Source organism: Onychostruthus taczanowskii, unplaced genomic scaffold (assembly GCF_017590055.1).
Source record: "Onychostruthus taczanowskii isolate IOZ18803 unplaced genomic scaffold, ASM1759005v1 scaffold94, whole genome shotgun sequence".
NCBI classification, from domain to species: domain Eukaryota; kingdom Metazoa; phylum Chordata; class Aves; order Passeriformes; family Passeridae; genus Onychostruthus; species Onychostruthus taczanowskii.
This window is the reverse complement of record NW_024507435.1, coordinates 2,521,156-2,534,591: the sequence shown is the minus strand read 5'-3', so window position 1 is coordinate 2,534,591 and position 13,436 is coordinate 2,521,156. Positions and strand designations below refer to the sequence as shown.

At 43.5% G+C, this 13,436-nt stretch overlaps 1 protein-coding gene across 3 annotated transcripts in view; it reads left to right on the top strand.

The window, feature by feature from the left end:
* The window catches only part of RNF144B (ring finger protein 144B), a 55,629-nt gene extending 48,786 nt beyond the window's left edge, over positions 1 to 6,843 (top strand). For all 3 annotated transcript variants that reach the window (XM_041426734.1, XM_041426735.1, XM_041426732.1), the window contains exon 8: positions 90 to 6,843. In XM_041426734.1, coding sequence (XP_041282668.1) covers positions 90 to 230 — 141 coding nt within the window. In that variant the 3' untranslated portion in view covers positions 231 to 6,843. The remainder of the gene's footprint in view (positions 1 to 89) is intronic.
* The last annotated feature ends 6,593 nt before the right edge of the window (positions 6,844 to 13,436 follow it).

Sequence of the window (13,436 nt, the reverse complement as noted above, 5' to 3'; positions counted from 1 at the left end):
GGGTGACCTATGCTATGTTTATGCATGCACATGCATATTTCATTTTCCATACTATCTAAATATGTATTTTTCACCACCCTGTCTTTCAGGTTGTGGGGATCCTCGTTGGACTAGGTATCATAGCGTTGGTGACCTCCCCCTTGCTGCTTGTGGCATCTCCATGCATCATCTGTTGCATTTGCAAATCTTGCCGGAGCAAAAAGAAAAAACCCAGCCTGCCGACAATCTAAAACTCTGTGTCTGTTTGAGTCTCCATCTGTACAGCATATGTATGTAAGAGAGCACAATGGTTGTGTTTTGGTGCCATACCTACCAGATAATGCTCCCTTTTTTTTGCCAGTTCTTGGGATAAGTGCCTATTCTTTACAGGCTGCTCTGTCACTAACAAGTCCAGATTATTGTGCAGTACATACAGTGTAGGTTTTTGCTTCCTGAGTAGGAAAACAGGACACCATTCAGTCCATATGATCTACCATTCAGGACTGATAGAACATTCCCATGTTCCAGCAGCTGCACATGACTTGATCCTGCTGCATTCCTCTGTCTTTGCAGATTCAGTCATTACTGTCGTGCTTGCTGTTGGTTCTTGGTGACACTCAGATTTCTCAGAAAGTTTTGGGTCTTTTGTGAAAGAGGGAGAGGGAAAAGCCTGTTTGGGTTCTTCTGTCTGATAGCTTGTGTCCAGTTAAATGTAACAAACCATTGAGAAAAATTTGTTGGGTAGTTTCCTGTCAACTGGCTGCCATGGCATTTCTTTCAGCATTGGCATCCATTTGATTTTTATCATTGATCTCAACTACAGGAGTAAAAAACCAACAAAACTGTATCTAAAATAGGGACCTCTTTTGAGAGACTGGACTACCTTGAGAAAGCTGCTATTTTTTTCACATCAAACATGACATATCTACCATGAAATATTAGGAATATGCATATTTCCCTATCATTGGGCATGTCTTTAGTCAATACCATGGGTGTAGCAAACTTCACAGTGAAGGTAATATTGTAAGAAAGACTGTGATACAGTTCCCATTTTGTGCAGAGCGTTGGGATCCTGGTTGAGTGTGTGCAGAGTGGCGGCATGGGCGCAGATATACCAAGTACCTATGGGCAATCAGTGTATTTTTTTTAACAGTTTACATGGGGTGGCAGCAAGAGCCCTGTTAAAAAGTTATTGAAACCAGACTAAGCCAAGCCCTTCTTCAAAACCTTATGGACCTGCTGAAGGGAATACTTGAGAAATGCTGTGTAAATGTGACCTCTGTCCATTGGTGGGTATTTCTTTTGTCCTGCTCAAGGTTAACAAACTCTGTTACTGATATTTTTTAGTTACTCCAAATCTGGAAGGCTGTCAGTTAATAAGTGCTTCATTTTAATTTGGTGCCTCACCATCAAACCAATTCAAACCCTGATATCAGTTACACCTGTATAAGTTCACTGAAAGCTCACTGAAGAGCTGGAATTACTGCAGCTCTTCAGTCAGGAGTAGCTGAGATCAGACTCTACTCCCTGGAGTTTATTTCCTTAATGGATGGTGCTCCTCATAACCGAGGCCGGTGGCGCTTTTGTTCTGGACTCCCGTCTGTGCATTCTATATCTGTGGGAACACATTCAAGTTTGCACTGTATAATTGGTTGTAATTCCAAACCCCTTTCCATAAGGGCTGCAAGGTTTGAAGGAGATGCTCAGCCCGAGCGTGGTGTCGGGCTCGCGCTCCGCCCGGCTGCTCCTCTCCGAGCACACGGCGCAGGTCAGCGGGGAGTGCTGCGAGGCTGCTGTGAGTGCTGTCTGCGTGTGGTGTTTGGCCGAGCCTCAGGAACTTTGCCTTCTTGGCAGCTGTAAATGTGACCTTTTTTCTGTTTAACTTCGCTCTCTGGTTACTGTAACAAAAGTGGCAGGATTTCTTCTTTTGAGAAAGTGTAGTCTGTTGAGCAGACTAGCAAGGACAGAGGCCTTAAATGATACTGTCTGTTTTACTTTTTAATTGATTTCTTTTATAAATACTGTCTGACTTTGCTACCAGTTGTGGCTGGAGGGCAGGCAGTGCTCGCCAGTGTGAAAGGCTGTATTTATTCTTCATCCTCAGCTTTGAAGGGAAGCAGAATGGTAGACAGTACATTCGAAATACGGAGTGCAATGCAGGCAACTGCCATTTATAATAAATAAAGAGTGTTTTCTGTATGTGTTTTCTTGAAGAGCACTAATGGTAGTGCTTTGGGGTACTTGTGACAGATTAAAGTGTCCAGCCCTTGGCTTTGCACTATTTTTCTACCTACGTTTTTATGGCACTGCTGTCATTTCCATTTTATTTATGAACTTGAAGTTGCAAGTCTTACTTTAACAAAGCCTCAAGGACAAAGATGTAGGAGCTGTATAGTCTGTTTAACCATAACCAGCATTGCAATGTACCAATATCCTTTGCATGTAAAAATTTGAGTGTTTTTCATGTTTTGTGATCTTACCCATGACTGATGCATCTTTTGCTAGTCTGGTGTCTTTCCTTGTCCTCTTCCTCCTTCTGTTGGCCTGTTTTTGCTAAATGCCTGTTGGAATGAGGGTGGCAGATCTTTTTTTCATTAATGCTGTTGTGTTAATGAAACTGTCAGGTTCTCCCTCTGCTAAAGAAATGCAGCTGAAGGCAGCTCTCTTGCACCAGTTTAAGTGCCTGATGAGCGTACCAAAACTGGTATAAATTAATAATGCAGGAGTTAACACAGCCTGGCAGTCTCAGCACCAGTCCAGACATCTAAGAAATCTAGATGTGGATTGGTAGCCCAGGCTTTTGCTGGAAGTCTTTACGCAAAAACTGGGTAAGGAGAACACGAGCTACAGGCACCCCTTCCTTTGGCTGTGTAGGTGCAACAAATGGACCAAGAAAGAAGCTCTAGACATCTTAAGAGCTTAAAATTAAAGCTTTGCAACAGTGTTTTTTTCTTAAAAGGCCATGTTCAGTGCTCCACGTGTCCTGGCTTTTCATTGCATGGGAATACTTGAGCATGTGCATTAAGTAGACCCTGGCCTGGCCGAGTCAAGCATTACCTGTACTGAAGTGCTGGCAGGAGGAAAGCCCTGTTGCTTTGTTTTCCAGAAGGCAGCTATTTTGCACCAACTGGCTATGCTCACAGAGTTTTCAGAGAAACATTTTAGCAGGAATCTTTTTACAGTGTTGGCTTTTACTTTTGTGTTGCTTTGGTTTGTTTGTTAATTTTGTAAGAAACATTAAAGTCACTTTATAAAAGATTTATTGAAAGCATGACAAATAATACTAGTAATAATTAGGGAGAATGAAAAAAGACATGACTCTGACTACATCTGACTCTTCTTAATCAAGATATCTGTAAATCCACTCTCCTGAACTCCCTCTGAGGGATGCAGTTGGTGCACATCACCAGCTACCAGGCTTCACTGCTCTTCCCATCTCTCTTCTTGCCACTGTGGTGTGGGGGCAGCAGCCAGGGGAGAGATCAGGGCTGTGGCAGTGCAGGTACCACACAGGAGCAGTTGCCCACCCTGGACTCATCACCAGTTTGTTCTTGGGTCTTTAACCACTGAGAGACACCTTGTGGGTTTGGGGCCTTTAATGTTACATGGAGAGCTTTCACAGATGTCTCTCTTGGAGAACAGAAGTGGAAAGTACTTCATTCCTTCTGAATCAGGAGCATTCAGACCTAATGAAAATTGGGCTCTAGGTGTTAAAAGGTCAGTTCCTAAACTTAAGAGACCACTGCTAGAAATCTGGATCTGTACTGCATCTGGCCACAAATCTCCATGGACACATATCACATCATTTCCCATCACTCACTGGTTATGTGTCAAATACAGCTGAAGATCCCTTTCAGCATTCTGTGTTCTTGTATTAAAATGAACATGATGCTACCTGCTCCCAAATCCATCTCTTAATAGAAAGAAGATTTTTGTCATGCTGCAGCTTAAGTGCATCTCTGTAGTATTTATTCCAGAGCTATACTGTGTGCTCAGTGCTGCCCGTCAGTAAGTGATGGTTTATTTTTGGTGCATGGGGTTACTTACCCCAAAGAAGGGCAGAAGGGGCAACAATAATGAATGTTTCTCAGTGCTTTAATGATGCTAAATGCTACATCTTGTTGTCTGTCCAGTAACACAGCATGAAGTCCAAAGATATGTTTAAAACGTACACAAAGTTTACTTGAATGAACTAAAAGAAACTGGACATTGCCTCCATATTTGCATGAAGAAATAAATACAAGTGGACAGGTACAACTGCATTTCCACAAAGAGACAATAAAATCAACTTTTGGCCACTCCATTTTTTGGTACCACAATGGGTGGTTGTGCTGTAGTGCCTGCTGCTTTAAAATTTTGAAATCTGTTTTGCACTGTAATCTCCTTCTCCCAGTCATTCTTTCTCAAACTAATTCCTTTTGTGATCTTATTTTTCATCCTGTATTTCAGGCCAAAGAGTCTTAGAGCAAAGCTAGTAGATTTCTTTGTATGAGGATAAAAATCTTCCAGCCATTTTCTCCCAGGTTTTAAAAAGAAATTTGATGCTGAGTTACCTGACCAAAGTTAGAAATTCCAGATTTGGCTTGTTTAGAAAAACTTATTGAGACTTAAGAAGTTCTCTTGTAACACCTAAATAAGGGCTGCTTTGTTAGAGCTCATAGATAAGGGAGCCATACAGCTTTTGATCTTCACAGAAGAGATGCTTCTGTTGTTAAGCAGACTTCTTTGGAAATGTACTGGGGGGAAAAAAAAACCCCAAACCCCTGCATCCTGTATGCATATTTTTATTATATAAATAAAAAATATTTATTTTGTATAGATTCATAATTTAAGAATTCAAACTCTCTGGAGGCTTTCTAGGGTATACTTCCCCAGGAAGATAATCTTACACATATGCTGAGGCAGTTGAACAGAGTGTGCTAGTTATAAAACAGTTGTCAGACATCTCTCACACATGAGTGTGTAGGATGAGATTGTAATTTACGTGACTCAAAATAAAGATGTGAAAATTTACCTTTCCTGGAACAGCAAGAGTTGGTTCTTCTGCAGTCTTCTGGAAGGTTAACTTACTGCTAAGACTCTGGAGAACTTCAGTCTCATTTTAATTTGTCCTCTAGTTAGCAAAGTAATGAAGTGAGAGCTGAATGATGTTGCTGAACAGGAAGCCCAAAGGTCTGTCTTGTGTCATGACACTATAGTTTCTCATAACCAATGTGGTTTTATAATTTATTATTATAATTTATGCAATGCAAATATAATTTATAATTAATAATTATGAAATACTAAGGATGAATTATCATTACCTTTATCATATGATATTTATTTTAATTGCATTCATACTGGAAGGCTTTTTTCTTCTGCTTCCCATAGAGAAGGTCATGGTGCACCTGCAAAGTAAATTTGTATGATATGGTGCAGTCCACAGTAAATGTTTCCTACTATTTTGTAGTTATATCAGAGGTTTTTTTATGATCCCTCAAGTTAGTTCTTTGAATCCAGGAAATCTCTGTTGTTTGGAAAGGAAATTTCCTAGCAATGAATTTTATTGACCATTGCCATCTGAGCTATAAAAGGTGATAATGATTGACAAGATCTACCAGCTCTTTCGAGGACACAACCCCATTCTTCTCCCTTCTTCCAAAGAAACTTTATCTTTTCTTGGATGAAAATTAAGGATGTCAGTAATTTGCTTATGCCTTCTGGATGTCCAGACAGAAGCTGCAGCTTCTGGTGGCCATGTGCCGGGAGATCCCAGAGAGGTTGAATGTGCAATGCTGCAGCATGTGTGCAGTGAGTTTCAAGAAGGTGCCTGAGCTTTACGGCTTCCTGGGGCCTGTGCAGGATGTGGTGGATGTGGTGCACAAGGGACTCAGCCAGTTGAGCCTTCAAGTGTCACCAGCTCTATGGCACGTGTTGTGCTGGGCTGTCTCACCATGTTCGAGTGTGTCCTGGATTTTCATCAGGGGCCCTGTCTCAAGCTTGCCCTTTCCATAGCTACCTGCCCACCTCCAAAACACCCCAGAACCCAGAGCAAATCTGTTCATTTTCCAAGTCTCTCGCTGCTGGCCTGGTCCACTTTCACAGAAGCTTCAGTTCACATGAGCTATTTGAAGCTCAGCTGGTCTGATCATTTACTTTTCCCTAATGAGCAAGGCTTGGGAATGAAGAGAAGCAGAACTGTTCCATACGTTGGTATTGGCATCACAGGCACCGAGGGTCGCTGTGTGAGAGCTCTTTTGACTGCCCCAGCATTGCTTATTTCTGAAGAAAAGCCTGTATTTTAAATGTGTGCATGTGGAAGTGTCCAGGTCTGACACTGGGTGTGTTTGTGTGTGTGGCATGAACCAGCAGCGGCCACAGACCCCTGTCCTGCCCCTCGCAGATTTTACATTCTGTTTATCTGGTTTTTTGGGCTTTTTCTTTTCCTCCAGGTAATACACTTTCTTCACCACTTTTCTTCTGGTGAAGGGCAAAAGGGTTTGATCTTTGTAAGATTTGTTAAAATATTTTTGTGTTTATAAAAAGAAAGCTGACATGTATAAAGAAATAAGTGCTTTTGTAAATTTTTTTTTTGTGGTATGATTCAGCATTTAAATGTTTTACAGATGCAGTTTTTTGCACTCTCTCTCTGCATATATTCATAAAAATTATATTTATTTTCTGTCTTTAAGGTTTACTTTGGGGTTTTTTTCCTTCTGATGTTATAAAATGCAATATGTGCAACATTAAAAAATCAGTGTAAAGACATTGTCTCATTTTCTTGTAATCTTCAACTGCCTTTAAAAAGATAACATAGAAAATTTATGGAAAGAATTTGAATACATCAGATGTGCTTAATGGAAATTTTGAGGATAAAAGAAGGTAAAAAAGCTGGGATTAAGAGTCTTGACTGTTATTTACTTTCTCAAGAATAATTGACATTAAAATCCTTTTAAAGAGTATGGGGCAGACTCTGGATTAGCCCTGGGAGCTGCTTGCAATGGTGTGCAGACAGCGGTGGCGTTTGCTCTCCATAGGTGGGATGGAGGATTACTAAAGATCTGCTGTCCTGCAAAGTCTGGTGGAGACTCTGGCTTGGGAGCTACCAGGAGCTGGAGCTACCCCAGGAAGTGGATGTGGGTTGTGTGGCAGGCTGCACAAAGCAAAGTCTGCTATTCAGAGCCCCCTTTCTCTTCACTGCTCCTCAGCCCTGCCTCTCCTTGCAGCAGAACGGGGCCTCCTGCTCTGAGTTTCCAAAGGATCTGATGGAAGGTTACATCCTGCTGTGCACTTTCAGACATCCATGCTCCTTATAAACGCCCACATCCTGCAGTGCTTACAAGAGACAATCACAGCTGTGGTTCCAAGCATCACACACGAAGGCGATGTTTACCGTTAAATATTTCTAGCTTAGCTACAATTACTCAGCATCTGAAGGTAGGATTTTCCAACTGGCTGACACATCCTTGAAACTCTGTGTGTCATCTCTGGGGCTTTTCACCTAAATACATTATCTGAAAGGTCTGGATAGTTTTGCCTCAGAGAACATGTTTTCAGGGTGGAGGTTGAGGAGAATACCACCATTGTCACTTCCAGCTCAAATTTTGGTCATGAATGTACATTTTTTTCCCCCACTAGTTTGCTTAGAGTAAATTCAGCACTGATATTATTCCACTTAAACACAGTAATTTTTTTAAAACTTTTTTTATAAAATGTGTATGTGTGTGTGTGTGTGTGTGTGTGTGTGTTCCAAGCTCTGCTCTTGTGCAACAAAGCAGGAGTAAGTCCACGCATTAACAAAGGTGATGACTTGCAGCAGACTGAAGGTGTACAGCACGGCACTTTTCCTTCAGAGGATCTTGCTGATTGCTGAGAAACCAGCTTTCTGATGGGAATGTGTCCATTCTGTCAGACTTGTGATGGGCACCAACTGCTGGCAGCCAGTGTGCCTGGTACCCTGCCAGCCTACCAGCTGCCAGTGGTGGGCAAACTGCCCGGCTTCCCACCTGGTAGACGAGTGAACTGCCAGCTCCTCACCTGGCAACTTTGAAGAAAACACCAACAAAGCTTTTCCAAGAAAAAGATACACATTTCTGAATTTCCAATATTTAAAGTTCCAAATCAGACTAGTCTAAGCAACCCAAACACCTTCTGGCCAAGAAAATAAAAACAAACTAAATGGATTCATGATTTGATCGCAGCTTCAAGGTGCAATTTCCCCTCCCAGCTCCTGCACTTGTCATGAAGATTAGTTTTCTTCAAAAGCTTTTTATTTCAGAGTTATTTGTAACCAAATCCCTCAATTTTGATATCTCCATGTTTTTTGAGATAACATAAGGTGTCATTTACCTTCTTAACCTCTGTGTGTGCACATCCATCCACTCACACCCACTTCTACACTACCCACAGTTTGATCCATCCTTCCAGTTTGACAAACACAACCCACATCATCCTCTTAAAACACCTTTCCTGGTCTCCCATTTTTGCTCTGGGGTGATCCTGTGGGTGGTGCCACCCACCCCATCATCATTCTGTCACGTTTTCCTGTGGGGCTTGTGACTACTCCTGGGAAACCTGCCTCCTCTGTAGGCAGCGCTGGCCTGCCTCTCAGAAGCATTGCCCTTGCAAATACCTTTCCCAATGTCCTTTGATCCTGGTGCCTGCCTGGCAGCTCCTTTCTCTTTCAAGTTCTACAGCTTTTCCGGTCTGAAAACTTCTTCATTTTAGGAAACCAGAAATCATGGAAAATTAGAACAAAAAGGCTTGTCTTTCTCCAGAGCTTTCCATGGATATCGCATAATTAAAAAACACAAAAAAAATCCAAAACCCCAAAGCAATCCACAACAAAAATATAACCAAACCAACATCCCATACTACCCACAAAATTATACTTCTCAGAGGAAACACTTTCCACTTAGAGCCATGGGTTACTTCTTGCGTGGGATGTCTCATGCTGAGCTTCTCAGCTCAGAGAACACCTTGTTAACACCTCTGTAGTGAGCCATGTCTGCAGCCTCTGCCATGCTGAGTCTCACAGGTGTACAACGGGCAAACTCAAGGCTTCAAATCTGTACTGTGATACTCAATATAAAAAAAATAAATACTTGTTGTTCCTTTCCCTGATCTGAGCTCTAGCTGAGCTAGAGAGCAGTGCACCTAGCAATAGGTGCACTTTAAAATTCAGCAGGATACTGGAATAACTGTGTCAGAGCTCTTAAGCAAGTCTTGTGTCCACACCTGCCTGAAGACATGCTTGTGTTTTAGCCAAAAGAGGAAAATTGTAGGATCTCAGATTTCTCAAAATGGGGTTATAAATGCAGAAGGGTGAAGCCTCACAGCAAGAGCACCCCATGTATTTTTCTTTAGTATTATTGAAGTAACATTTCCTTAGTCATGTATTGAAGAAATGAAAAATCTTTCCTGATGCTGACCCTTTCTTAGCATAATCTATTATCAAGCACAGCTGGTAATTTCACAGTCTCACCTTCGTGAGATCCATGCCAGTGTCAAGAGACTTTGAGAAACCTGCAGGACTGGCCAGTTACTAGGTAATTGTGTTTTCCTGGCTAAAAACTTTATATTTAAGCCCAGGTGGGTGCAGATTCCTGTGGTAGTGTGTGTGGTTCCCAGGTGTGAGAGGTATGAGACTGTTGTTGCTGCTTCCAGCAGCTCCTGCTCATCCTAGGCACCCCAGCTAGTGGGGAAGCTGCTCTGGCAGCTGTTGGATTGACCCATGTGAGTGTGTCTGAACATCGTATTGCTTGATTGGGTTGCCCAGAGGACTTGTGGGTGCTCTATCCCTGGAAGTGTTCAAGATTGGGCTGCTTAAGACTTTGAGTAAACTGGTCCACTGGAAGTTGTCTCTGCCTGTGGCAAGGGGTTGGAACCAGATGACCTCAAGGACCCTTACAACCCTAACTATTTTGTGGGATGGGGGCCTCTGGGTCACACCCTAGGAAGAGGACTCCAGGCAGTGCCCTGTGGAAGTGCCCAGAAGCAGCACTCCGGATAGCAGAGGAGGTAGTTCAGAACCTTGAGCCTTGCTCAGCTGAATGCCTCTTCAGAAAGCTTTGAGGTTTTTTTTAACTGTACCTGCTCCCATTTGGAGGTTTTTCTTCCTGGTCTCCCTGGGATTCCCAGTCAGAGCATACAGGGGGATATGCCATGGGAAAGATCAAGGGATTGATATCTGACTCCCTGGGATACTGAAGTTTGACTAAATTCTGTTCTGCCCTCAGCACTGCCAGGAGAGGGGAATTAATCTGTTTTCTGCTACCCTGTGTTCAGTTTTGCTGACCTACACGTTGCCTGGAAGGCATGGTGTTCCCGATGATCTTGAGGCTGGAGAAGACTTGTGGCATGTCTGCTACCAAAGTCAGCTGAAGTGAGCAGTGTCGTAGTGCCAGCAGCACCAAGTGAGGTAGTGTAATTTAAAAAAACACAATCAGAATGGATAGGAGACTTCTAGCTTTGTTCTGGCTGTGACTACATACAACTAAAATGTGACATGCCCTGAGGCCTCCAGCCTGTGTCATCACAAGGTTCAGTAGGGAGCAGTTTGTGGCTCCTCAGGGGCAGTGGTTTCAAAGTGGTAACAGGGATGTTCTGGGTTGCAGCCAGACCTTCTTGGCTGGGTGAGAGAGTGCAGCAGGGCCTGATAAATCTGTGGTGGCTCAGAAACCAGAAGAGTGCTTGTGGTAGTGGTGGGTTGGCTGGGTTTTACACTCATTTCTACCACCTCTGAGCTACGTTGCCTTCACATCACCCCATGTGTGGTCTAGGGCTCTTGGCCACAGGAGAAGTCTGGTAGACAGAGTGGAGGTTTGAGGTGGCTGTAAGAAAACTTTCCTCTTCTCTCTTCCACCAAATGTATAACATTTGGTATGGTGATAGTGTTTAATTAAAGGCTTTAGGCTGTATTGCAGATAGATTTTGGAGGAAAAGACACTTCACTGGTTAGCCAAAGGTGTCCTGGTTAAAGTTCAGCCTGTAAATATGAGCCTCTTACTAATTCTGTTTATGAAGATGAGTGATTTTCCATAATGTCCCATCCCTCATATAGACTGTGATGCTTGTGGGTTTTCTTTCTGCCTGTTTCCTCCAGACAAGTGGCACAGCTGTTCATGCTGTTATGTAATTACTTGAACTGGTGCCCGGTACAGCCACTCCAGAGGACCTCTCTGCCTGAGCGCTGTGAGAGGTGGTAAATGTGTCTCCTTCACAGGGCTGTGCTGCTGCACAGAGCTTGGCTTGGACCTGTTCATCACTTGTAGGGAGCTTGGACGGGCTCCTACCAGAGCGAGATGAAGGGAGAGTTTTGTCATGAATTTTGTCCTTTCACCTCTCTTCTCTGTTTAAGAATTATCTTCTTTTTACAGTGCCCTAATCCCATCTTAGATGAGCCAATAAAGCTATCTGTGTGCTTAAGGTGAGACCTGTTTATAGAGGAAACACAAGGGAAATGGGCATGGTTATGGAAGATTTTTGTCCAGTGTCCTGAAACCCAGCCTGGGACCTGAACAGGGCATATGAAAGGTGTTCCCCAAGAGCCTGGAAGAGGAGGCAGTTTTGGGGACGCAGGAGAATACATGACTGCTGCTGCCCCAGTGTCTCCCCTGCCTTCCAGGGCTCTGCTCACATTTGCTTCCTGGCAGCTAGCTCCCGGTGTGGCAAGACCCTTCCTCTGAGCCCCTCCAAATCCCTCTGCAGACGAATATTGCAGAGGAAAAACCTGACTGCAGAGACAGAAGAATCCTTTCAAAGCAGGGAAAGGCAAATGCCTGTGTTGGAGAACAAATCATGGGAGCAATATGTAAAACTACATTATTTTTGTTAATTTTTGTAAGATGACTTGGTTCAGCTGCCAGTATTGAGGCACATGGGATCAATAAAAGAATTCAAAGAAAAGAGCATGTATGAAAACAACAGGGGGTAACTCAGCAAAAATCAAGCATGCACTTCTTTGTTAATTAAAAGCAAGGCCCTAATTCTAAGCTTCTGGTGGTTCATAATCCCTCTAAGGATTTTGGTCACTCTTCCCGGCTGTGGCTTGTGGTTGTTCTTAGTGTTGTGTGTGCATGTGTGTCCCATTGCTGCCAATATGGTTTGTGCCTGTGTATAAACTTTTGTGGGATGGCAGCTCTGCAGGAGACAAGCCCTGAATGGCAGTGGGCACAGAGACTGGTGGGATTGCACGCCTGCCTCCCTCCAGCAGCCTCATCTGTTGCTGACGCCACCCAAGGGAATGGAGGGTGGTGCCACCTTCTTTTCCTAAGCACCTTGTGTCTCCTGATCCTGCATCCATGTATTTTGGGTGTTACTGAAGCATGGTGAGACCCAGCCTTCTAGTTAAAATCAAGGAGAGACTTGATTTTAACTAGACTGGTGGCTTTTGTAAGTGAACACCTTTGCTCCCGAGTGACTCCAGCAGACCCTGGAGCCTGTGCAGGCTGGGATGGGGGGTGTTACAGCTGTAAGTATCTGCAAGGGCTTCTCTGGCACAGGCTGTGGTGGTGGCCTAGAGGGAAGCCTGTGCCCCACACCACACCCTGGCAGGGAGGTATGTCTGCAGCTCACCTCTTCTCCCCCAGGTTGATCTGTAGAGCAGCAAGGTACTCAGTAATCCTGCTTCCACTCCTCTGGGAAGGCAAGTCCCTCTCAGACCCAGGGTTCGGTGTCTACAGCTGTCATTAAACTGGGGTCATGCTGGAAGGATAAGCACCAGTGACAACCAGGATTGCTTATGACCTCGGCAGTGGAGGTGTTATTATAAGCCCCATTACTCATAAGTTATCATTATACTATTGTATAATTTTATATAATTGCCATTATCTAACCATATATTTATATGCACGCGGTGATCTTGGAACACCTGAAGTGACTGGTTTCTTCCCAAACATGGTTATGCTCCAGTGCATGTGAAACTAAAATACCTGGCTTTCTGAGGCCTGGAGAAATCCAGGGGTCATAAGGCTTGAGCTATGTAGGACATTGCTTTGCTGCGGGAGGATGGAGGCATTTTCTGTGGGAAGATGAAGTTATTTTGTTCTTTGCAAATCATGTGTCACCATCATCCTTGTCCCCCTTAGCCCTGGCTCATTCTTTGAAATGACAGTGATTTTGGCTGCAGATGTGCCCTCTGCCTCTGGTTACGGGATTTTGCACATCCCAAGCTTCCTGTAAAGGCTGGCATTGATGTGGGCCTGCTGGGATTGCTGCTGGGCTGCTGCATTCCCATGGCCTGGCAGGACAGAGGAAGAGGAGACTGCTTTATACTCTATGGACTGCATCAAGCAAAGTATAATAACTTCCTCTCCAAGGTTTGTCTTAAAAAATGGATGCTAATGTACTAAAAGCAAAGATGCCATTTATTTTTAAACAGGGTTTAACTAGAAACCATTTGCACTGTTTCATGCTGTATCATTTGTGTTTCACTTACATCTTTGGGAAAACAGTGGGGGAAAGATGTGCAAGTCCAA